The sequence below is a fragment of the Hippopotamus amphibius genome, chromosome 3, assembly GCF_030028045.1.
Source record: "Hippopotamus amphibius kiboko isolate mHipAmp2 chromosome 3, mHipAmp2.hap2, whole genome shotgun sequence".
In the NCBI taxonomy this organism is placed as follows: Eukaryota; Metazoa; Chordata; class Mammalia; order Artiodactyla; family Hippopotamidae; genus Hippopotamus; species Hippopotamus amphibius.
In genome coordinates, this window is record NC_080188.1 from 173,254,278 (window position 1) to 173,280,490 (window position 26,213).

At 45.1% G+C, this 26,213-nt stretch overlaps 1 protein-coding gene across 2 annotated transcripts in view; it reads left to right on the forward strand.

Annotated features, from left to right (window-relative positions):
* The window catches only part of ASTN1 (astrotactin 1), a 299,335-nt gene that overhangs the window by 184,828 nt on the left and 88,294 nt on the right, over positions 1–26,213 (forward strand). For both annotated transcript variants that reach the window (XM_057727657.1, XM_057727658.1), the window contains exons 9-11: positions 13,567–13,641; positions 21,023–21,160; positions 21,676–21,826. In XM_057727657.1, coding sequence (XP_057583640.1) covers positions 13,567–13,641; positions 21,023–21,160; positions 21,676–21,826 — 364 coding nt within the window. The remainder of the gene's footprint in view (positions 1–13,566; positions 13,642–21,022; positions 21,161–21,675; positions 21,827–26,213) is intronic.

Here is a 26,213-nt window from a genome sequence, read left to right on the forward strand (position 1 = left end):
AAGTAATGGTTTTTACTTGCTTTACCATAAAAATCGACAAGCCAAATGCCACAAATTGTTGACTCATCATTCTTATGCCATTAGGCCGTGATCCCAGACAGGGATCTGCCTTTCACCCATGTATCTCAGCACTGTCATTGCATCTGGCTCATCAGAGGTTCAGAATAGCAGCTTGAGGAATGACTCACTACATTAATGAAGTCCTTGATGGCAGAGAACGTGTATTAATCATTTCTGTGTCCCTTGACAGTGTTTAGCAATGCAATTGGTTAATTAATATTTTTCAAGTAAATAAATAAATGAATGAGTGAATGAGGGATTGAATTAATAGTGAAACTTGCTAAATAACATGTTGAATGGAAACAAATTAGTAAATAGGAAAGGACTTTGGGGAAAGGGTAAAAGCGCTGTACTCATACTAAATACAAGTCCTTGGTGGATATTGTGATTCTCCCCTGGCTCCCTGGTTTATTTACATTGTCAATTTCCCCTCACATAAAATTGTAGAAATGGAGGAAGCTGTCTCTTCTCCTGCATGTCCTCTGCCTCTCATCTGTCACTTTCCTCTTGTGTTAGTGCTGTTTACCCTCCTACCTTCTCGCTGGAATTGAAGGGGTGCATCTGTGGGGGAGGAGGGAGTCCCAGGTTTGCACCGTCCTTTTACCGGGAGGTCACACACAGCAGTGAATAAGTGTTGAGCTGTTTTTCTTATGCAGGGATAGATTTGCACAAATCCACCACTGTGCTTGCATCCTGTTCATTTGTGAGCAAAGATGGGTGTCCAGGGATATGTGGTACAGGTTTTGCCCATGGACAGGAGTAAGCAAGCCTAACAAGCTTTCAGGAGGATTGAACTTGAGACCCTGGCTGCAGTAGCCCAAGGTGAAAATCAACTGAGCCTTCAGATGCAGAGTCCAGAGAAAAATGGGGGAGAAATCTTACATTTAGAAAGTGACAACTGTATTGTCCTAGAACTGTATTTATTCATTCATTTATCCTTCTACAGCCCTGTAAATAACAGGCAGTTATTATTATCACCATTTCACAGAAAAAGAAAGAGAGGCTTGGAAAGGTTAAATATCTGTTCAATTTCACATAGCTGGGAAGGAACTCAAATCCAGACCTTGGACTCAGAGGGAGATCTCACTCTGGAGCCCACCCACAAAATCAGAGCCATAGTGAGGCTTTTCTGGGGTGATATCTGTGAACCACTAAAGGCCCAGAGGTGTCTGCAAGAGACCCTGCTGTAAGTGGCTATTCTGCAGGCTGGCTTTCAGTGTCCACAGCAGCTGCCAGGGGGTTAAGAGAGGGGGCAGAGAGCAATCTTGAGTCCTAGCAGCCATCTGACCAGCCCTCCTCAGCCCCAAAGGAAATGTTGCAGTAGCTGTGGCAATGTGTGTGAGTTTGTGAATGAGTGTGTGTGTGTGCGTTTGTGGATGAGTGTGTGGGTGCGTTTGTGGATGAGTGTGTGTGTGCGTTTGTGGATGAGTGTGTGTGTGAGTTCGTGGATGAGTGTGTGTGTGCGTGTGCGTGTGCGTGTGTGTGTGGCATGCACACAGACATTTGTATGTATGTATTGGGTTGGCCAAAACGTTCGTTCAGGTTTAACCTGAACGAACGTTTTGGCAACCCCAATATGTATGAAAGTGCATCCATACCTGTGGATGTATTTATTAACATATGAAAATCTCAATTCTGTATAATGCTGTATAATTCTGTATAATACTATGTAATTCTGTATAATACTGTTTTAATGAAAATGATCAAAAGGACTGACAATTTAAAAAATGTACATCTTATATAATTGTAATGAAATTCGGGATATCTTAATTCATCAATAATGGGGACAGGAAAGAACTCAATATGCTTCGTTCCTCATTATTATTCAGAAATTTAAAAAATGAGTTCCAGTGAATCCTTAGGCTAGATTGTAATTTCCATGTTTACAGCAATCGTGTTGTGTAGAAGACCAAACTTATCCGTAAAGATTGACCGAGAGTGTGAGTGGACATATGTTAGGTTGGCAACTCTCAACCTGTTGTGCACTTTAGAATCAGCTGCCTAACTTTTAAAAACTACCGATGCTCAGCGCCACCCTAGATAGGTGGATGAGAGCAACTAAAGTTGGAGAACCATTGTGTCCATGTTTGGTTTGAATCTGATGTACCCCCAAAGTCTGAGAACCATTCTGCTAGGTAGCACTTACGAGAGACGCAGGGATAAAGGGGATTCAGGAGCTATGTCAGAGCAAGGACATTTCCAGGGGAAGACAGATAAACAGCTGACTTCAATACCATACGGTGAATGGCAGAATTGCCCTGTGAAACCGCAGGCAGAGGAGCAGCTCATCCTTGCACACTCTAGATAGCATTTGCTCCGCCTCCTACCCTGCACCTAGAATCCAGCAGTGGGCAAGCCAGGCCACAACCCAGGCCACATCCTTGTCTATAGACTCAAGGCTGTTTTTGTACATTTTCTCAGTGGCTCTGTGCCCATGATGGTGAGACGAGGAGGCAAGGTGCAGGGCAAAGTACAGGCTCTGTGATCCCTGGTAACATTCCCTTAGGCAACTGACTTAACCATGCTGAACCTTTGTTTACCTTTGTAACCTGAGGATAACAACTGTATAGCTGTGTGGCTCTCCAGATGGTAGTGAAAGTGTGTGCTGATGCGTGTACAGCAGTGAGCATGGGCCTGCCTGGAACATGGTCAGTGGTCAATGAATGGCAGCTTCTGTTTCCAGCTTTTTTTGACCCACTCAAGGTTTCCCATTTTTTGTTAAATCTTTTTAAAAATTATTTTATTTATTTATTTATTTATTTGCCTGTGTTGGGTCTTCATTGCTGTGCACAGGCTTTCTCTAATTGTGGTCAGTGGGGGCTACTACTCTTTGATGTGGTGCATGGGCTTCTCATTATAAGAACTTCTCTTGTTGCAGAGCATGGGCTCTAGGCACGCGGGCTTCAGTAGTTGCAGCACATGGGCTCAGTAGTTGTGGCTTGCAGTCTCTAGAGCTCAGGCTCAGTAGTTGTGGCACACGGGCTTAGTTGCTCTGTGGCACGTGGGATCTTCCCAACCCAGGGACTGAACCCATGTCCCCTGCATTGGCAGGTGGATTCTTAACCACTGTGCCACCAGGGAAGTCCAAGATTTCCTCCTTTTGCTTTATACAATCTTAGACCCCAGAATATGCAGGGAAACTGCAAGTCTCTGGGCCAACTTTCCCCTTCAGAGGACAGATGGACTCTGCCTTCTAGGATGCTCCCTGAGTCTACTGAAGCAGACACTTACCCTTTCTCCCCATAAGGCAGGTGACAAGGATCAAGGTAACAATGTCTCCTGCCCAACTGGAGTCCATGCCTGTGTTTCCTCACTGCTCTAATTCTCTGACATGCTTTGTGTTGACAAAAAGGTGAAGTGTGGATTCTGTATTTGTACATACACATGTGTATATAGGTGTATTAGCATTCTACAGAGAAACAAGACCAATAGGGTGTAGAATATGAAGAAAGATGTATTTTAAGGAACTGGCTCATGCAATTATGGAAGCTGACAAGTCCCAAAATCTGCAGTCAGCAATCCGGAGACCCAGGAGACCCGATAGTGTGGTTGGGTATGAATCTGAAGCCTGAGACCCAGGAGAATTGATGATGTAGCTCCAGTTTGGAGGCCGAAGGCTCAAGACCCAAGAAAAGTCAGTGTTTAAGTTTGACTCCAAAGGCAGAAGAAATGGATGTCTCAGTTTGAAGACCATCAGGCAGGAAGAATTCTCTCTTACTCAGGGGATGGTGAGCCTTCTTATTCTATTCCGGTCTTCAACTGATTGAACAGGGCCCACCCACATTAGGCAGGGCAATCTGCTTTACTCAGTCTACCCATTCAAATGTTAATCTCATTCAAACACCCTCCCAGAAATACCCAGAATAATGTTTGACCAAATATCTAGACTGACCCTGTGGCCCAGTCAAGTTAACACAGAAAATTAACCATCGTGAATGTGTGTATTTGTCTTCATTGCCACTTTTGGGGGCCAAGGTTGTATCTGTGAATTCCAAAACTGGGGGGGGGAATTACATTTGTTTATTATGGTCATTTTCAAAATCATTTTAGATACTTCTAAAATTTCTTTGAGCAAAGCCCTTTGCAAGATTTAGAACCAACATTCTAAGTAATATATGCATAATAACAACTGGCATTTATTCAGGATTTACTATAGCCAAGCTTGTTAGAAGTTTTTGCAGATATTAGATCATTTAATCCTGTGCAGTTGGTGAGGTGGTTACTATTATTATCCCATTTTATAGGTGAGAAAACTGAGGCACAGAGTTAGGGATTTTGTCAGTTTTTCACTGTTCTGTCTTTAAATGAGATAACATGTTAAGCACAGACAAGCACACATACACAAAATATAGAGCAAAACCTGCAAAAATAAAATTGATTAAAAAGTGAAAAATCAAAGATTATTAAGGATCTAAAAGTTATTTATACACACTTTGTGCAGCAGTGTATAGTTTGTGTGGAGTATGCTATAGCTCATGATTCCATTCTGCATGTGAAGAAACTGAGGCTCTGGGGTAGTCTCGTTTGCTTGAGGTCATAATAGCAGAAGGGGGTTTGAACTTGTAACTTCCACCTAGGGCTCCTCCCCTTATACCCCATTGCCTGTAATTGTCAAAGGGTGAGTTGGAATGGAAGTACTTAAGACAGGAGCACATACTGTTCCTGCCTAATTACTGGAAGAAGGGCCAAGTAATGGGCATAGGAGCAGGTAGGTGGGTGGGGACAGCTTTTAATCTGACCACCTCTGTTTTCTCAATTACTTGGGAAGCAGATCATTCGCTGAGGGTGAGGATGGGGGAGGAGGTGTTGGAGGTGTGAGGAGAAAGAAGAAGGCATGAGATAATGATCTTGAGAGTGGGAGAGAGAACAGACAGGGAAAATGTAGTTTGATCGGTAGGCAGTACGCAGAGCCCACTTGAGGTCAGTGGTGTAGGATTTTAAAGGGAGACCCGTCCCTGTGGTTGCCAATGACAGTCATTTGTGCAAACACAGAAATGGAGCCGCGGGGTCATTGAGTTTAACCAGTGTTGGAGTGTTTCAGACAAGTATGATGAAGCAGTGGAGGGCAAGAGAGTTGCGGTTGCGTGAAAGGGTGATTACAATCATGGATCACAGAATTTAATCTGAGTAAAGAGGGAAGCAGGTACGTGAGGTGGGCGAGGGTCAATAAAGCGGTGGTTGGATCAATGGATTTTAAGGCTCAGATGGCTGGAAAGTATTCTGTGGCTTTAGGAGGAATGAACTGGGAGGGTAGGAGGTGATGTCAGATATCGGGATGCTTGACATTGGGACCAGGGAAGAGTTGCAGATATTGGTCATCTAGGCTATGAGCGTGGGAGCGAGGGTGGGGGACAGAATCACTTGAGGAGAAAAGTCAAGGAAATGAGTGGTTTGAGAATTCAAAGGATCACCTTTGTGACTCCTGAAGTCACCAACATTTATGAAGTGAGCCCGCTGTGAATTGTGGAGGGAAGACGGGGGCAGGGTGGTGTTGGCCCAAATGGGGCTGGAGGAAGAAGCGAATAGAATAGTCTGATGGCAGGAATTAATGACCTTAACCGAGGACACGGCATTAATAAGTGGCAGGGCCAGGTTTCAAACCTACTCAGTCTGGCTCCAGAGTCACACTCTTGGCTGCTTTGCTACTTACTGACAAATATGTTGTTTTTCTGCATAAAAACTTCTAAATGAATTTGTTTACCTATTAATAGACAGTAAATAATGAATAAAATCACACCAATATTTAACTTTTCTTTACATGAGATTTATGTGCTTTAAGATAACACAAGTTTGTAAAATCCAGCGTGTCATCACAATTTATTTATTTATTTATTTATTTATTTTATTATTTTTTTGGGGGTACACCAAGTTCAATCAACTGTTTCTATACACACATCCCCGCATTCCCTCCCTTCCTTGACTCCCCCCCCCTCGAGTTCCCCCCACCCTCCCCGCCCCAGTCCTCCCAGGCATCTTCCATCCTCGAGTTGGACTCCCTTTGCTATACAATAACTTCCCACTGACTATATATTTTACAGTTGGTAGTATATATATGTCTGTGCTACTCTCTCGCTTCGTCTCAGTTTCCCCTTCACCCCCCGCCCCCTCCCAAACCTCGAGTTCTCCAGTCCATTCTCTGTATCTGTGTCCTTGTTCTTGTCACTGAGATCATCAGTACCATTTTTAGATTCCGTATATGTGAGTTAGCATACAATATTTGTCCTTCTCTTTCTGACACAATTTATTTTTAAAATGTAATGTTAGAGGGCTCCCCTGGTGGCACAGTGGTTAAGAATCCACCTGTCAATGCAGGCGACACAGGTTCGATCCCTGATCTGGGAAGATCACATATGCCTCAGAGCAACTAAACCCATGCGCCACAACTACTGAAGCCTAGAGCCCGTGCTCCACAACAAGAGAGGCCACCACAATGAGAAACAGTGCACCGCAACAAATAGTAGCCCCAACTCACCACATCTAGAGAAAGCCCATGGGCACCAACGAAGACCCATTGCAGCCAAAAATAAATAAATAAGTAAAGAAATCTTAAAAAAAAAAAGGAATGTTAGAAATGCATTTTCTTTTTACCAAATGGGAATGTTAATTATAATGAACAATAACTAATATTTGCTGTGTTTGTTCTGTGTGGCAGGCGCTGTGCTAACTATATACCTGGTCACTTAACAGCTCTAGGTAGTATTTTATCCACATTTTATAGATGAAGATACAGGCTGAAAGAAATTAAAGGATCTGGGCTTCCCTGGTGGCGCGGTGGTTAAGAATCTGCCTGCCAACGCAGGGGACACAGGTTCGATCCCTGCTTCAGGAAGATCCCACATGCCACGAAGCAACAAAGCCTGTGGTGCCACAACTATTCAGCCTGAGCTCTAGAGCCCATGAGCCACAACTATTGAGCCCATGTGCCGCAGCTACTAAAGCCCATGTGCCTAGAGCCAGAGCTCTGCAACAAGAGAAGCCACCGCAATGAGGAGCCCGTGCACCACAACAAAGAGTAGCCCCCGCTCACTGCAACTAGAGAAAGCCCACATGCAGCAATGAAGACCCAACACAGCCAAAAGAAAGAAAGAAAGAAAGGAGGATATTGCAAAGATGATGACAGGGTCCTTTATATCTGATAAGGGGAACATATTAACTAAATATGTAGCATATTCATTAGAGTTATAGGTTCTATAAAGAGAAGTGCAGTGTGCTTTATATAACAAGGGAACATAACCTAGTCTTGGAGGTGAAGGTCTATTTTAGGAAGTAATTTTTAGGCCAGAACTAAAGAGCAGTGTAAGTTGTCCGAGTAAATGAGAGGGGAAAAATTCCAGGTAAAGAAACAATATCTGCAAAGGCCCCCAGCCCCTAAAGTGTCCTATAGAAACTTTGGACATCATTGTTCTTATCATTAAACTTTGGATAAAGCCACAGGTTTACCAGATCATCTCGGAATCAGCCATTCCAGTATGTATTCCTCCCAGAACTGGTGCTGATTGTGAAGAGAGTAGCACGTAATAATCTCTTCATTTTATCATTAGGGTAAATTGAGGTGTGGAATGTTTGAGCCAACTGTATAGCTGGAAAAGTTATTTCTACTAGTATTCTCTTTACCTTTTCTCCTGTATATCTCTCAAACTACCTTTTTCCAGAAAGTTTTTAAAAACGAACCTCTATTCTCTCTTTGTTTCACTGCTCTCTCCTTGCAAATGCATTTACCTAGTTAAGAAAAAGAACATTTGCTCAAAGGCTCTCACGTTGCATATGGATATGAGATCTTGTACCCGGACCCCAAAGTGTTGTGACTAGCTGGGGGGAAACTTTGGAACCATGCTTCCAGCAGAAACTTAGCCTAATGTGGCCGGAAGCAAGTTTAAAAGGATGTGCTTTCATTTAACTATGGACAAATTATTTTCATTTGTACAATGATCTCTTTAATGATAGGTAGAAGAATATATGAGCTCAGAAGAAGCTCCTAGTTTTTAAAAGTCCATCATGAAATGCCTTTTTCATCATTGCCTCTGACTGAAACATTGTCTCCCTACACTGAACTGTGTCTACACATACATCCATGTATACATACATGTATTCCCTCTCACACTCTCTATCTCCCACATATTTTATATATATCTATGTATCTATCTATCTATCATCATCTATCTATCTATCTATCTATCTATCTATCTATCTATCTATCTATCCTCTATCTATCATCTATATCTCTTCCCCCTCATCATTCCCAGGTGATAAGTCTTAAGTCCTCCACAAGGAAGCCCATCACCAGACAATGCTGACCAGAAACTTCCAAGTTCCCTTTCCAAATGCCAATATTAGGTGGAAAGCTAGGATTAGCATTTAATCAAAAAGCAGATTTTAAAATACTCTGTCCAGAGAAGAAGCGTTCCCTTTCTGCCCTGGGAGAGCCTGTATGAAGGATCATCCCATCAGGCTGGCCATGCAGGGTTGCATCCACTCAGTTGTGTCTAGGTTACATAGTGGAAGGAATGCCCAAGCAACCAGTCGAATGAAGTTAGGTCCAGGCCACGACCAACTTCAGGCCTAGCCCGATGACCAAAGGAAGAACCCTGTGACAGCTGATGTGTCTTGGGAAAAAGGAGCAAGAATTGAGGCGAGAAAGAGAAAGCTTAGGAATTGCCAGTGCTTAAGGAAGACTGCATGAACTGTGGGTATTGTATGAGACAGAGACAGAAAAGAAATGGCAGGTCAGAGATTACTAATAGCTTTAAGCATATACAATTTACACGTGTGTCCTGCTGGCTGCTGTGTTTCCGTTACGCTGGGGCTTCTCTGTGGCACAGAGTATGTCCCTGCTCGAGGCAATGGATCCCAGATGGTTCCTGTGCTGGCCTGTGAGACTCCTGAATCTGGGCCATCTGTAGCTGCCCACGCAGGAGGAAAACCTTCAGGGTCTTGATTTGTCAGACTGTAGATATGAACAAACAAACAAACAAGCTCAATTCTGACTTCTAATTCTGCTAATTTTCCTAAACTAAGATGTGACTGGGTTGCCCAATGCGGGACAAAGAATATTCGAGGCCACATTACGTAAGTTGGAGTCAAAAGACTGAAGTTTCCTTACAGCAGCGGTGTTCAATCTCCTGCCCTGCATCTGGCCTGACACTATGCTTGGGCGCCTTGGTGGGCACTCTTTCTGCAAAACTAACACGGGCACAGTCCGTTCGGTAATGCCACCCACTCCTGTCGGGGGCCGCGCTCTTGCCACTACAAGCGGATGGAAGCTGAGGTGGAAATGATTGTTTTGTTTGACATTCACCCTCCTGCCAGCTCTAGCCCTGAAGACCAAATGGCAGTTGCAGCTGCTTAAATGCCTCTACCTCCCTGGCCCCAGAGACTGGTCCTGGTTCCTCATCTGATCTAAGATAGACCATGCAGTTCTTCCATAGATTAGTTTTTCCTACTAAGGAGCGGTAGTGTCTCTGTGTGGTCCGAGCCTGTAAAGACAAGAGCTGGAGCTGCGGGAGGCGCGGTCTCCACCATCTGTGTGAGCCATTTTGAAAAAAAAAAATGGTCCTGTAGAGTGAGAAACAGAGCAACGAGAGGAGGGGGATAATTATAAGGGCCTCTAGACCCTGTTACCAGGCATCCCCAGGGAAGCTTCCATCAGAGCCTGGAGAGAGAGAGATATATATACACACGCACTCAATGATGGGTCTCTTTTTGGTGAGGACAATTCAATTTTTATTGACTTGGACTCACACCCAGAAAGCCCTAATGCAGAGGCCCCTTCCTCTTTCAGTTGGTCTCGGGTAACTCAGCTCCAAGTGTTTAGGGAACGTTTAGGTCCAGCTCTACATCACTTTGCCCCTGCCTTTTTCCTAGGTAACCCCCGGTGGCCTCTCCACTCACATGCATCAAGCTCCCCTCTGCTACCCCACCTGCACCGCCCACACCCAGCCCTCCTGGCGCCCAGGATGAGTGACCTGCCACTGCCATGACCACTTGGCTTATCTCCTCCAGTCCCCTTCCTCCTCCCTTTTACTCATCCTCGGCTATTTTTCTGGGCGTACGTGTGTTTCTTCAGAAAGACTATAGATTCCTCTGAGAGCAAGAATCTCTTTATCCCGACTCCTGTTGCCGAGTATCACAGTTCACACACAATAGGCCCTCCATAAATATTTGCGAAATAAATCAAATAAGAATCCCCATCTCCCTGACAGATCATCCCTGACTCGTGGGAAGGAAATAAGTCAATTTTCTTTTCCTTCTCTGCTGAAGCAATTTGTAGGCTCTTGGACTTCTCTTGCCATGTGCTCTTCCCCTCTCTCTGCATTTCAGGTCCGTGCGGCAGCGTCAGTGCCCTGTAAAGTGGCCCCGGGTGGAGGTGGGGGTGGGGTTTGTCTCCCCACCTTCATCATTACCTCCTCTCCAGCCGACACTTGAGCATTTACAATCTGAGTTAACGCCTGCTGTTGCATTGTGTTTGCACCTTAGGGGAAGACACCTCTTCCTCATTAGAAATTTGGGAATCCCCTTTTCATAGTGTTTATATTGGATTCAGGTAACTAGTACAAGTAACGTATTTAACAAGTGCTTGTATGGCACCCACTGACTGCCAGACACTGTTCTGAACATTTTAAGTGTAGTTACTAGTTCCTCATAAAAACCTTGCCAGGTAGATAACATCATTACCCTCAGCCTCATTTCACAGATGAGGAAAGGGGACTTGTTCAAGGTCATGCAGCAATTGACAGCTAAGCTGGAATTTGAATAGTCAGGCAGGCTCCAGAACCCACGTCCTACCCCCTGTGTCCTGCTGCCGGTCAGTATGATCAGGGTGGGGTCCAGACGGCGCCTCTGAGCTGCCTTTATAACATTCAGGCCTCTCGAGAGCAGGAAGTCTTTTTGACCTGATTACCTAGCGATATGTCAACGTGTGCTTAATCAATGTTTCTGGGCTTATTGATTCATTACCTGTGGCTTGAGTACAGGTTTATTTGTTATTCTGTGCAGTTAATTGTTCACATTGTAATCGATGCTAGTCCTAAAATTTGGCTCCTCAAAATATATTTTCAGACAACCGAGGAACCATGTCAAAAATTAACTCTAATTACATATTGTACCCATTTTGAGTACTAGAGATGACTTGAGGGCAAAACGTGTTTTATTTAAAATTATTAAACTAATAGTAAATAAAATGTGATTTTGCCCAAAAGAAAGAGAAAGTTGCAGGTCCCTTTTCTTTTTTTATTGCCCTCTCTAGGTGTCTAGGATCAGACAGGACATTCTTCTCTCCTGATTTTCAGTCTTTTTCTTGAATTAATACACATTTTTTAGCTGCTCACAGCCACCACTTACTGTTTAGCAAAAAAAGAATCAGATGCAAACCCTACTCTGTGGGTTTGCCTCCAGTGAGCAGAGCAAACATGAAAAACACACGGGCTGTTTATTTGATCCAGGGGTTATTCATAGTACCGTGTTTGGGTACTTTTTGGAGCCAATTCTAGTTGCCTCAAGGGTTTTCTAAATTGAATTCCAGGAATAAAGTGTTTATAAATAGTAGCATAAGAAAGGGATGCATTCATCCCAGTCACTCCTTTATGGAGTCCCAGTGGCCTCCCCTTGCAACTAACAACTCCTTCAAGTAGTTAATTGGTCAGCTGGTTGGGTTAAGTTGGTGGTTTTCAACCCTAACAGACCCAACATCCTATTTTATGACAAGTGAATTTAACCTTTTTTATAATCCTTAAATGAAATTCATACATAGTAAAATCTAAATACACAAATTAAATATTATATATAATGTCTTAACAGTAATTAAAAGAGAAATGCTAAGAAATAACTTATAATGATATAACTATGTATTTTAATGTATAAATTCTCTGCAATTATACAATAGAAGAAATAAAGTTGACAGACATCTGCACCTAGTGTAGATTCACCATAATATGGTATGTAAAGTAATATATAATATACCATGTGTGTAAGAGCAATTAGATTGATATAGGCATACTGTATTGGTGATTCAAAGCCCATGAGCAGCATTGCAGAAAATGATGTGATTTTCCAAAATTATGAACAAATCTTGGTAAAATTTCTAAGGAATGGTGTATAGTCTTCTCTTAAGTTACAGGGTAGTTATGCACCTAGACAATTCCTCTTATATTAACATAGTACAAGCTGCTTTGTGCTTGTGTGTAAATGGAGTTAGCATTTAGGCTCAGATAATTACAAGCTGGTTTTTACCTACATAAACGTGCAGCAGGGCATTCAAAAGTTTGCAGGACATGAGGGAATTTTTTTGTTGTGCAGGGCTGTTCTAAGCACTGCCCTATTCTAGCATTCCTAGACCTGCCTTCTAAATGCCAGTGATGTCCTGCAATCATTGTGTCATTTGAGGGCAACCGCCCTAAATTTCCCCAAATGCCCTCTATTGGTGACACCACACTTATTGACAACCATTGGGTTAATTCCTAACATTAGATTTAGTCCCAGATAATTATGTCAATTTATTCTCCTGACGTTTTGTAGTCCTTGAAAACCAAAGGCATGTCTACAGTAAAATCCTCAGTAACTGGGTTTTGGGGTTGGTATGATTGGGTTATACCTGGAGACTGTAGTTCCATGAGAACAAGGGCCCAGTTCACCCCATGTGCACAGTATCTTGTACCCGCACAAGGCCAGGCTTTATAAGTCTTGCTTGGAGGAGTAAATAATTTGGGGGTTGGACATCTAGGTTAGTGAAGAGATAGATACTATTGAAAAGGAATAATTTTGTTACTTTCAAGTACACGCGACATCCAGATGCTCACTAGAGAGACTCGAAGTTAAGTCTTATTCAAAAATACCATTTCAGTTGTTTCTGATTGAATGAGTGACATTATAATGACTGAAACTATCTGGAACCTGTCAAAGACCCAGAACCTTCATGTCATTTTGAGGGAAAGGGAGCATGTTGAAGACCCCATATGGGCTGCAGCCTTGGCCTAAAAGGTTTGCTTCATCTTCACAGTGGTCTGTGAAGCAGCTATTAGCAAATCTATTTTCACACGTGATGAAATTAGACTCAACAAGGCAAATAATCTGCCTAAAGGCAGACAGTTGGCTCAACAGTAGAACAGAGTTTGAATCCAGAACTGTCTGATTCCGGAGACTTCGTCTTTCCAAGAAATCATACTGCCCCGCTTTCTTCAGTGAGGCAAAGCTAAGTGTCTGTTAAATCTACATCTGAAGGACCATAAATTCTGGCTGTGACATTATTAGAATTTTACTCTGTACGGAGTTCCAATTGTCATGCCTGTTAAATGCCACTTTCCTAGTGGGTCAGTGATTTTTGCATTGATCCCATTCTTGGTTGGGTTCCAGCATTCCAGGTCTTGTAAGCTCACTTTAGGGGGATTCTTGAGGACAGGGACTAGGTTCTCTTTGTCAGTGGGTCTCCAGAACCTAGCATGGTAACTGGCACAGAGTGGACATTCAGGGAGTGTTTGTTGGTTGACTTTAATTGCATGTTATTTCTCCTTTCAGGCCTTGGCCTTACACAATATTTCAGCGAGGCTTTGACCTGGTTTTGGGAGAACAGCCTTCTGATAAAATATTCAGGTAAGTGGTTGTCTAGGGACTTGCTTGTATATCTCTGCAAACCCCATGTCCCACTTCCCACTGAACTTTCTTTCCTAGTGGTAATTTATAAAAAGGGAAACACGTTTGGTCATTCTGCTCTCCTGCTAACATCAGCACTTGCCGCCCCTTCGTCCAATTACAGCAGGGAGGGTGTTGAGACTGGACAGGTTCTGTCGAGGTCCTGGCTTCCTTCCTTGCCTGCTCTGTGACCCCCATTCATTTATTTAACCTCTTGGAGCCCCCAGTTTCCACATTTGTTTGTTTTTTTAAATTTTTATTTATTTATTTACTTACTTATTTGCTGCATTGGGTCTTTGTTGCTGCATACAGGCTTTCTCTAGTTGTGGTGAGCAGGGGCTACTCTTCATTGTGGTGCATGGGCTCATTGTGGTGGCTTCTCTTGCTGCGGAGCACGGGCTCTAGGCACATGGGCTTCAGTAGTTGCGGCACACGGGCTCAATAGTTGTGGTTCATGGGCTCTAGAGCCTAGGCTCAGCAGTTGTGGTGCATGGGCTTAGTTGCTCTGTGGCATGTGGGATCTTCCTGGAGCAGGGATCAAACCCGAGTCCCCTGCATTGGCAGGTGGATTCTTAACCACTGTGCCACCAGGGAAGTCCCTCCATATTTGTTAAACAGAGCTGCATCGCATGCCTGGCTCTGTTGTTGTGATGAATCTATGAGATAATGCAGGGAAAGCCCCTGGCACAGCAACTGGCATAGAAGAAGCAATTATTGTTAGTTTTTGCCTTTCCATTTTGCATCTAATTTGCACCTTCCTCGTAAAGCCTTAAAAGTTGTTCAAAATGAATCCCTCCCAAGCCTGCCTCCCTCCTTTCTCAACTATACTTCATTATGATTTTCTTTAATCTACCACCCTCCTGATCAAATTGGAGGTTTCTAGTCCCTCCCAAATTTCTACCTATGTACCTGGGAATGGTACATGTTAGAAAAGTCAGCAAGCAGAGGAAGAATTTGGGTGCCAGCCATGAATTATGGGATTTTCATAAAGCTTAATTCACACCAGACCTTATCCGGAGCACGTTTATTTCCAAACTAAGATCTAATCATCCATTTATCCTGTCAGTCTGTTTTTCACTTAACGTGCATCTGCTGAATATCCGCTGAGTGTCAGAGATTGTGCTTGTGCGGTATGGACATGAAAACATCTCCCTTCACCAGCAAGCCCTCTGGGAGAGGAAGTAATAGTCCTGCCCGAGTGTCTGATGTCAAAGGAGGCATTAAGCTACTGCATGGCCAAATGCGAGGAATGATGAGCGAACGGAAAACTTGCTTGCTTTCCACTGCACTCACACATGGTGCAGAGTCCCGCCTCTTCGCTGCTGCCTTTCCAACCCCCTTCCCCGGACCCTCCCTGTCAGCCAGTCCTGGCCTCGGTGTTCATTTTGCTCCGGCATTTGCGTCCTGGAGCTGGCTCCTCTGCCTTGGCTTCTCCGGCTCCTCCGTGCTGCCTCGGATGGACTGGGCTCGGCCACTGTCGTGCTCTCCTAAGGGCACGCTCCTAGCTAGAGTGCAGATTCACAGAGCCGCTTCCTCACGGAGCCTTCCCTTGCCCTTTTCTCTCCCGAGTGTCTCTCCCGGGATGGACTAGGTCACGATAATGACATCGGCCGCAGGCTGCTTTTGAAGATTTGTGCTGCAAGAGATGTATTCCTTAGACTATGACTCGGGCATTTAAACTTTCCAACAGTGATTTATTATTTGGCAAACTTTTCTCTCCCTTTTTCCTGTTGCTGGTCTGTCAGGACTTTTGAAGGGTGATAAAGATAAGGCAGTTGGAGAGCCCGGTGGGGTTGGATTAACACGGATAAGTTCCCTCTCCGCGAAACGTGCGAAACTAACACTTTGAAAAACCAGGGCCTTGATGAAATTGCTATTAGAGCAGAACCAGCACAAAAACTGTGTTTCCATCTCCACAAGCATCATTTGCTCTTTTCATTTGTTAGGTACCAACTGGATATGATACCCAACCACTACAGAGGGGATCAGTTGTGTGGTTTGACCCATGTCGTCAACTATCTCAGAAGCCAATGGGTTAATCAATAAGTGATTAATCATTTTGATCCTTAACATGACAGTAACTAGTCTCTCAGAAGAAAACATTGGGTCATGCTCTCCTTATTTCAGGTACTAAGAATTTTAATCAGAACCTTCTGTGATCTGAGTAACCCAATTGCCAGTGGCCACTCTGGAAAATTCTATGACCTGGTCGGTAACTGCAGTTTCTTAAAGGAGCTAAGTGACTATTTACTTGCTTCTCTGTTCGCTTATGATTTAGAGTCTTGATAAATTCCAAGCCACCACATATTTCCCTGGACTATGGAATAAAATTTAAATTCTGACATTCAGATCTTTCCACAATTGAATGTACAGCTGCTTGTTAATAAGCTTCTTCTCCTGTAGAACCTTCTCTTCTTAGTCAAATCCACCTTCTAACTGATCCACTGCCCCCGACAACTTGAATATATCCCACTCTGCATGTCTGCTCAGACTCCCTCCTCTGTGCATAGTCTCCTCCTATTATAAACACTACTGTCATGATCTAGACCCAGTTTCAGTGCAGTTCAACATCTGTTGAGCACACTATTGCTAGGTTCTGTTCTAGGTGCTGTAAATATGACCAAAACAAATGTGACCAAGATAGTCCCTGATGTCAAGGAATTTAGTCTCATCCAAAATTGTTCTCCAACCATGGCCCCCCATGAGAATCCCTAGTGAGTGGATAAGACTCTGTGCTTCCAAGGCAGGGGGCATGGGTTTGATCCCTGGTCATGGAACTAGGATCCCACAGGTCTCACGGTGCGGGGGCCAGGGGGTGTGGGGGGAGGGAAGACCAATGATCTTACCCAGCATAAACTTGAGAGGTGGGACCAGGGCATGAGTGTTCTTTAAAAGCACCAAGGTAATTCTGATCTGTACCCAGGATTGAGAAACACTGGCCTGAAGCTTCTCCAATCCATTGCATCTGTCCACAAAGACTTCCCCCTCCAAATCTGTGTATATACTGACTTTAACATTTATTTGTCAATTATTTGTTTCATGTTTATTTTTAGTTTGCCTATTTGCTTCTCCAATGCAATGGTTGTCTTCCTGAAGGGAGGGGAAGCACCCTTTATGATTTTAAATATTTAATATCTAACATACCATCTTGAACATAGTAGGTCTTCAGTAAATATCTGTAGGTAATCATTTCAGGTATTTCCTAACCAGATTAAGAGAAGACCTTGATACCTAACCTAACTTTGGTAACCTATAATCCCAAAGAATCCAGGAAGAGTCCAATCTAGACTCAAAGGGCCCAAGGGAGCCCTGAACCTCCAGAATGAGTGTCTGTACCCAACTCAGCCTGGTGCTGAAGGTGTCCTTTCTATTGTAGCTGGGATCGCTCCATTCCACTAGACCCTCTGGTGGCAGGAGTGACTACAGACCAAATTTCTCTCTCAGAGACCTTCCTCCCAAGTGTCTACCTGCATCCCTTGGAATAATACCTCATTCTGGCATGGCTTGCTCTAGGAAAGGGTGGAGGTGCTAAGAGCCATTTATCATTTTTCCCATGTTCTGTTTCATGCCAAGCCACAGTGAGAGCACAGGCTTATTCTGTTCAGTGCTTCCTGGCGAGCGCTTGCTTCTGGACAGAAGTTTCAAGCTATAGTTCAACAAGGCCATATGCAGGACTCAGCCCACAGCAGAGCCATCAACTGCAGTGGTCACCACCAGCTGTCATGAAAGAAGGCCCAACCTGGGAAAGCATTCCAGATGTTCGCCCAACTTCTCTTTGGTGGCTTTTTGAAATTGTTCCTGCCAAATCCGCATGGATGAGGGACAGATGAGATTTTAGGATGCAGCTTCTCTCTGACAGCTTGTTCTATATTTATTTGGTTGTTGGAGTCACTCAGTAGATTTTGCAGATAAAAGAAGACTTTAGAGTTTCATTGGCATGAGCCAACATGGGCTGGATAGCTGCTCTGAGCAACACTTCAGAACCAGACCAACCCCCACCTCTTTCCCACTTACGGAGAGGTGACCTTGGGGAGGTTGCAAAACTTCTTAAAATATTAGTTGATGGCTTGGTAAAATGGAACCAAATGACTAACCTCAGAGGGCTGTTGTGAGGATAAATGAGGCAACTCTACAGAGCACCTGCCTTTAGAAAGTTCTCAGTAAAGTTTAGTCTCTACCCACACCTGACGTTGCTTCGCCTACAAGGTTTCACCTTGACCCTACCAGAGAGTAAAGCGTTTCTTGTTAACTTGGTAGAGTGTCTTGTTTCAGAAGCTTCTGTGCTCTGAGGAAGTTCTTTATCCTATCAAACCCAGATCCATCTTGACCATCAAATGTGTTCAAACCCAGAGATTAACCCATGTCCTGTTCTAAATGAAGAATAATTTTCACCACCACTTCTGTCTTTAAATTGGAGAATTGGGATTATAACCCCTAGCAGCCTGTTCAAACTAAAGAACAAAACTAAATCTCCTTGCTGATCAGTCAATAAATATTTATGGAGTGACCTTCCTGGGTGAGAAATTATGTTCAGCAGTAGGGATGCAAAGATGACAAAGGACTGTGCTCTGCCATCCAAGAGAGCACATTCTTATGAATGGCAATAGACACGTGAAAAGATGGGTACAGTCAGCATCTCAGGGGTGATAAGGCACCATGAGCACATACACAGAAGAGAGTCCCTTAGCCGGAGAGCGTGAAAGCCCTGAAAGGCTTTCAGTAAGAGGGGTGACCTTAACTGAGTCTTAAAATGAGTGGGGGTCCGGCAAAGGAGAGGGGGAAGAAAATTCAGAAAAAAGGATTATTAAGAGCAAAGGCAGGGACTTCCCTAGTGGTCCAATGGTTAAGGATCCTCCTTCCAGTGCAGAGGACACGGGTTCGATCCCTGGTCGGGGAACTAAGATCCCATATGTTGTGGGGCAGCTAAGCTGAGCACCACAGCTACTGAACTTGCGTGCTCCTGAGCCTATGTGCCACAACTAGAGAGAAGCCCGCACGCTGCAACTTAAGATCCTGAGTGCCACAACTAAGACCCAATGCAGCCAAAATTAAAATAATAATAATAATAAAAGAAAAGAAAAAGAAAAAAGAGCAAAGGCAAAGAGGTGAGAAAATTAAGATGACTTTTAGAGCTACTGTCAGATTGCATTGTAGGAACATAGAGTTTGAAGCAGGGTTTGGTGAAAGAAGGACCTGAAGAGTGACATCTTTGGAGATGTGAACTGTGTTCTGTGGGTCTGGGTGCCCTTAAACAGTGTCGTTTGGGGAAAGATGTGGTTTGCATTTCCTTTCGAAATACTATTGCATGCAGAGGAGGAAGGGAAAACTGTGAGATGGCTGGATGTGCATCTCTCTCTCCCAAAAGAAAAATGCTAGAATTGCCAACCCTCTCCTGAAATCTGTTACACAAATTATATGCTACAGGTCACAGATTTGTTGCTCTGCATCAAAGCAGAACTTGTCATTTTGAAACCAAAATAGAAAACAAAAACTCCCCTCTATGTCCAAATAAACTGCCTTCTCCCTGGTACCGTTCAATATTGCATATGTCCCCTCTGAAACAGTGTATTATGTGTAATATTAGTGTGTGCCCACCCCAGCCTGCCTATTAGAATCTCCTTATCTTAACAATGTTCATTATGAAATGCAAAGTGAACATAAAAACTTAAATGTTGTTGCCTTCAACCCACATTCATCCTTAAGTCCCAGCTTCCAGGTCCCCTGGGGCAATCACCTGCCCTGAATTGGCTCCTTAATCTTGCCAGGTGACGTGTGTGTGTCTGTGTGTGTGTGTGTGTGTGTGTGTGTGTGTGTGTGAAGGAGCTGGCATGCCTTCAGTTTCACCAGCCACTTCATGGAAGAGTGGGATGGGGGGGTCTCCTCTTCTGTCCCCCTAGTAATGGGCTTCCCTCACCTGGTGGAGACTCCTCCCTGCACAGACTTAGGCCCACCTATTTCCTCCTGTTCCTGAGGGTTGGGAGAGTTGAGTGTCTCCTTCAGAGCAAAAAGCATCTCTGATATTTCAATGCTGCTTAATGCAGAAGTTTGCCCCACAGGTCTGAGAAGTAGAGGACCAAGAATAAGGATGGGAATGGGGGAGAAATCTCCCCAGTCCTGGCCACATCCCACTTGCTCAGTGATTTTGCCTCTCCCCTGGGCGCCTGCTTTCTCTCCTTTCAGCTACTCTCTTACCCAGGTCTGTCATTCAGGGAGTGGATGAAAATCACGGGGCTTGTTTGCTTATAACTCATGAGCCGTGGTCAGTGGGGATTCTCTGTGCCATGTCCTGGAGCGGGCTATGTGTCTCATAAACAATCTCACGTCATCAGTCTGGTTTCCTAGCATCTCAGGCAACCTGGGGAGTGGAGAGGGGAGCTTGTGGGTTAGGGGAGAGAAAGGAGCTGGATTCTGAAGCGGCGCTCTGTGACCAGCATGCTAATGGAGCCAGTGCTTGTTCTGTTTAATTATACGCATCCTTCCATTGTTCCTCCCTCCACTTTAAGTGGGAAGGGGACGCCAGACTGCCACAGCCTCGTGATATCCCACCCACACTAGCTTTTATCCCAAGGACTATTTTTGACTGAACACAGAGCATTTGAATGCCTTTGAAATACAATGAGTGAATAAATAAACAAATAATCTCTCATGGTTTCCTTAAGCTCTCCCATGAAATGCTGATTGATTCCTTTATTCCTTTTAGCCCTTGTTATAAGAAAAAAAAAAATCCTCCCTGTCTCCTGAGGGTTAGTGCCATTAGCTAGGGGTGTGGGCAGGAGTGCGGAGAATATATCTGGGCCTGCCTTATTCATCCCTCTTCTCTCCTCCCGGGAGGCTCCTGGCTTCAATCATTTCCGCTCCCATCACACAGAAGCTAGAAAAAGGGAGCTTTTCTTCTTTCCTTTCCTCGGTAGGGCTCCTCCAGGCACAGAGAGAAACCGTGGCTACCACTGCGCGTGTGCAATGCGGGGGGTGGGAATGGTGGGAGGCCAGTATATCTTTTCAATTAAAATCCTTCCAATTATATCTGACTTGAGAATGGGGAAGCCCAGTTTCAAATCTGAAGGAAACTGGAACCTGATTTCTTATGGTTTGAAAAAAAAAAAAAAAAGACTTTTAACAGCTGGCGAGTGGATGCCATCATCAGTTCTCCAGTGGTATGGACACGTGAGCAGGGGTAGGCCTCTCTGCTCGCTCAGACTCAGTCATCTCATACACAAAATGGCAATAAGCTCTCCTTTTTGGAGAGGACTACGAGGGTTGAGAAGGAAGCCACTGGAGGTAGAGTACCAGGTCCTCCAGTGAGGACCCAGTCATCACCAGCTGGTGTCGGGTGTCTCTGCAGATTCACCTACACCCTTGGGGAGGGCATGTGGTTGCCCCTCAGCAAGAGCTTCGTGATTCCCCCGGCTGAACTGGCCATCAACCCATCAGCAAAGTGTAAGACAGACATGACAGTGATGGAGGATGCGGTGGAGGTCAGGTGAGTCCAGCCTCAGGGCGCTGAGGCACGCACTGAGTTTGGGAGAGTGATTGGGAAACTCCCTGAAGGCCCAAGGTGCTGGGAAAGGAATCAAGACAAGCTGGAAGGAGAAGTTGGCAGGCTGCCTTCCAATTCCCCAGAGGCAGTGCCAGGATCTACTCTATCTGGTTAAATATTGCACACCCCAAGGCTCATGCTCTGAGAGAGGACATAAAATTAGAATTTGTAAGCACTTCCCGCAGCCCCTCAGGACTGACAGGCAATAAAATGTTAATTTCCTTGCCCGAGTTGAGACCTCCTTCTTTGACCAGGCGTTACAGCCTTGGCGTATTTCCCAGAGATGGAGAGTGTCCATAATTTGTTAGTTCAAGGCTCCGAATATGGTTGATCTTTAATATCTGCAGGAGAGAGTGAGGCATGATCTGGTTGGCCAGACAGGAACGTGGAATGTGAGGCTACCTGTGGCACCTGGGGTCCCCTGGCATCCTCCGACCTCCTGCTGTTTCTCCCTACAGAGAGGAGCTGATGACCTCGTCCTCCTTCGACAGCCTGGAGGTCCTCTTAGATTCCTTTGGACCAGTCCGTGATTGCAGCAAGGATAATGGGGGCTGCAGTAAGAACTTCCGTTGCATCTCAGATCGCAAGCTGGACTCCACTGGCTGCATGGTAGGTCTGCCCTGTCGAGCTTGTAATTTCTGGAAGAGGGGCCACAGGATAAGACACAATGCAGATAGAGATGAAAAGATACTGTGAGTAAAAGAGAGGGTCAAGAATGAGTCCTCCCTAGTTGTAACTACTGTCTAGTCTACATTATGAATTTTCTTTGGACAGAGATGAGAAGCTCATCACCAGTCATTTAATCAAGAGGTATTTTTGGAGCCCCCAAGGTGTGTACTGTAACTATCTAAGGAAGATGTCATGAACTATATAGCATGGTTCTTCCTCACCAGCCTTGCACTCTAGTTGGTGAGGGATTCCCTCAAACAATTTGAGAACTAATTAACTGCTTAATAGTATAATATTGACTCTATAAGGAAATAGACTGCGTTTATTATAGTAGGAAATTCTAGAAGAAACCTACCTTTGTCGAGAGTCAAATTACATTGAATGTAATAGGAGATTTTATAACACATCTACCTGAGGCCAGAATGATGAAAGTTATGGCAGGAATGGTAGAGAAAAAATAAAAATACGTCCCCTTTGTGACCATGGCAATGAACTCCTGCTTCCCCAAATGTGGTTTTCTACTTTATCGGTTATATGGACTTTGGCTACTTGTAAACTATGTGATGCTATGAACTAGAAAGACTATTTGGGCTAGAGTGGACCAAGCCGTCTTCCATGCCGTGGATGTGAAGGGTGATGGAGGCAGCAGCAGACAGGCAAGGCTTCAGCTGCTGGTGCCTCTGTATTCACTTTCATGCCCATCAACACTACTGTCAGTTTTCAGCCTTCCCTTCTTTTAAGGGTGGAATGATGCAATCCTCACAGAGAGGAGAGGGAACGGGACAGAGAAGACAAGAAAGCCATATACAACAGTGGCATAGAGGAGAGGAAGAGGTGATTCACTGAGACATGCTGTTATGCAGGGTTTCCGGGCAGAGCCGGGAGCTTCCAGCTCTGCGGAGGACATGGAGCTGCATCTTACTTCCCCTTCTGACAGCTGTGCTCTTGTAAAGGGACCTGGAGCAGGGGCAAGCTATGAGGATGCTGGGCTAGTTCCATCTTTCACACCCCCCACTTCCCCGTCTCTCAGCACCTGTTCAGGGAGCTATTCTCCATCAAAGATGGATATGTACCTGGGTCCAGAGCAGGACTCTCTCAGCCCGAATGCCTCCCCAGACTTTCACAGATTGGGCAGCAGTTGACAGGAGCCTGATTCATCTGAGAAGGGACAGAACATGAAGAAAAGAGAAAGGAAAGAGAGAGGGCTGAGTGGCAGGGAGGCGGAGGACCTGGCCGGTCCATCAAAAGGCAGGGAAGGCAGAGCAGAGAGGACTACCAGGAAAACACAAAGGAACGTGCTCTTTAGGTCTTGTCTTCCGAAGGCAGCCAGGAAGTAAGTCGATGTCTCAGGTGCTCCTCTCCCTTTAGCTAGTCCACTTTCACGTGTCTTAAGCAATGAGCTTCCCAGTCGGCTCCCTCAGGAGACAATTTCACTGTCTAACGGAGTTCCCAGCTGAGACACTTTTTTAAAAAAACTATTCAACCTGCCTTTCTTCATCCAGATTTTAACCTTTCATTCCTTACTGCTCTCTCTGGTGGGTCATTCTAAGTACTGAAGCACTGTGTGTGCACATATGTGAACATCCCTCCCCCACCACCCTCATGTAAGTTTGCACGTGCCCCCACATTCACACACGTGCGCGTGGATACGTTCCCCATCTCTTCTCACTTCTCTGCCTCTTCTCTGAGACCCTCAGGATTTGCCTGTCAGCTGCCTTCTGTTGGTGATCCTAGCCCCTTTTATGTGGCATATTGCCGTGCTGATGTATTTTTGTACTTTTAACACTGTGATCTGTGAGACGGAGCTTGCAGGAATAGTTCCGATGAATATGCATTTGCAGTAAGGCTGCTGCATTTGCAGATCGGAGCCACTGCAGAAGTCACCCAATTATACCTGAGCTTGGCATTAGCATAAGACTTTGAAGTTACTGGTCCACGTGGCTCTTAGAGGGAGGAGGGGGCCAAGCCCATTCAATTGACTGTTTCTCATTGGCTGTGAAGCACAGGATCCCTGAGGCAGGAGGACTGGGCTAGAGAGCTGACCTTCCACATCATGATCCCGTGACCCTACTGAGAGAAACTTGAGGATGAGCCTGATCTGATTCCACTGGCATCAGTACCATCCCAAAGCCTTGGTGTGTTAGCACAGTGGTCCCGTGTCACCTGGGGGCGAACCAGGGGCAAGGGCATCAGCTGCAGTTTGGAGAGAATCGGGCTTTCCTCCTCCTCTCCATCCACATCAACCCTGACGTTCAGTTCTCTGGATGTTGAACTGAAAGGCTTCCCTGGAAAGGCATATGCTTATGAAAGCAGACGGAGAGAAGGCACTCAAAGCATGCTGGCCCTTAATAAACCTGGCAAAGGGACAGGGATATGGGAAGAGACAGGCTTCTACCACATATTTTCCTGACTGAATTCAGGCCAGATAGGTGGGCTTGGTCCACATCCACTGCTCAACCTTCCTTCTTTCTAGGAAGGCAAGGGCACGTTTATCTGTTATGCATGGACTCCCACAGGGTTAATTGCTATCCAGTTAATTGCCCTGTTGTTTACATAGTCTCTGGGGACAGGAAACAAATACCCGTGAAAGGCACAGCCCTGTACCAGCCTCAGTCACTCAGTTCCTAACCAGACCTCTCTCCAGCGGGGGGATTGCTGAACCCTGGGATGGTTCCCAGAGCAGAGGTCCACCCACCACGGTGGACAATGGGTCTTCCTCCTACCCATTGTCCTTACGTGCCAAGAGGGGAGCAGTGGTCCGCACCTGCACAGCACAAGAGTGTGATTCTCTGTTCCGTGGAGCCCCAGGGGGCCTGCCGTGTCCTCATGTTAGTGGCCTATGGCTGCTGTAACAAATTACCACAGCTTTGATGGCCTAAAACAACAGCCATTTTGTTATCTTATAGCTCAGTAGGTGAGAATCCAATTCTGTATCACTGGGCTAACATCAAGGTGTCAGCAGGGCTGCATTCCTTTCCAGAGGCTCTGTTCCTGGCCTTTTCCAGCTTCTAGAGGCTGCCGACATTTTCGGGCTCATGGTCCGCTCCTCCATCTTCAAAGCCAGCGACATTGCATTCTCCTGACCATTCTTCTGTAGCTCATCTTCTCTCTTCTCTTCTGCCCCCCCTCTTCCACTTTTAAGGACTCTTGTGATTACATTGGGCTCACCTGGATAATCCATGATCATCTCCTCATCTCAAGAGCCTTAACTTGATCTGCAAAGCCCCTTTTGCCACAGGTTCCGGGGATTATGTCACAGACATCCTTGGGGCCATCAGTGGTGACAGCAGTGGGGATTGGAGCAGCCTTGGTGGGTAGGACTCCAGTCTCCTCTCTCCCAGCTTTAACCAGAGCATCTTCATTCTTGTCAAGCCTACCTATTGAGGTTTAATATAAAACTGTATTAGAAAATTTGAAAATGATTTCCAGCACTGTAAAACTATTAAAGAAAACCCTGTAAAAATGGAAAGCCTATGCTTTAATGTTTCTTCCTTATCTTCACATCCATCCTGACAGTGACCTTCTGCTTTGTGAGGTGTCTGCCCATCCTTAGATGCGCAGATCGTGGCCTTGGAAGGCGAGAGGTCTGCTGTCCTGCTTTCTCATGTGTTGAACACATGACCTTCCTTGCCATAGCACTGTGCTCTAATGAGCTTTGAATTACCCAGCGACCCAGCCGCCCTTCTGTCCACTTGCTGTCCACAATGGTTTCCCATGGAATGTGTCATTTCACCTCTGCTGGAGCACAGATGTGCGGAGACCATTAAAGATGAGCATCTCTCTTTCTCTCTGTAGGACAGTAAGCAGAAGGGTATGCCTCAGAGGCTTTCAGAGAAGTGGGGGCAGGAAGCTGAAATATAAATTTAATTCCATCAAACGTTCCCCCCTTGGGACAAGTCCTGCGTGGCTTGGGCTTACATGTCAGAACCCATCGAACAGCTGGGAAAATCATTATTTATGAAAAGAAGAAGACTGCCATGTTGTAAAACAGAGCCTATTTCGAGGAGGAATTATGGTCGCGTGTCTTATGAATCACCCAGGTAAGGCAAGGCAGGCTCAGCTGCAGAAGGCTGTTCCTCGTCTCCCGGGGGCCCTGAATACGCGCCTGTGCCCATCAGTCATATTCATCTGCCAACAGAGCCTCCACCTCATAATCTGGAACTGAGGTGTGTGTGTCCCAGGCTGAGGGAGATTTGACTAGTCTCCTAGGTAATTAATCAACCAAAAATCATTGGTAGAAACAGAGGGGAAAGACAGTGAAGAAGAGGAGTTGAATGGGGAAAATCATTTTAATCTCATTAGCACATTATACTTGAGACTAGTAATA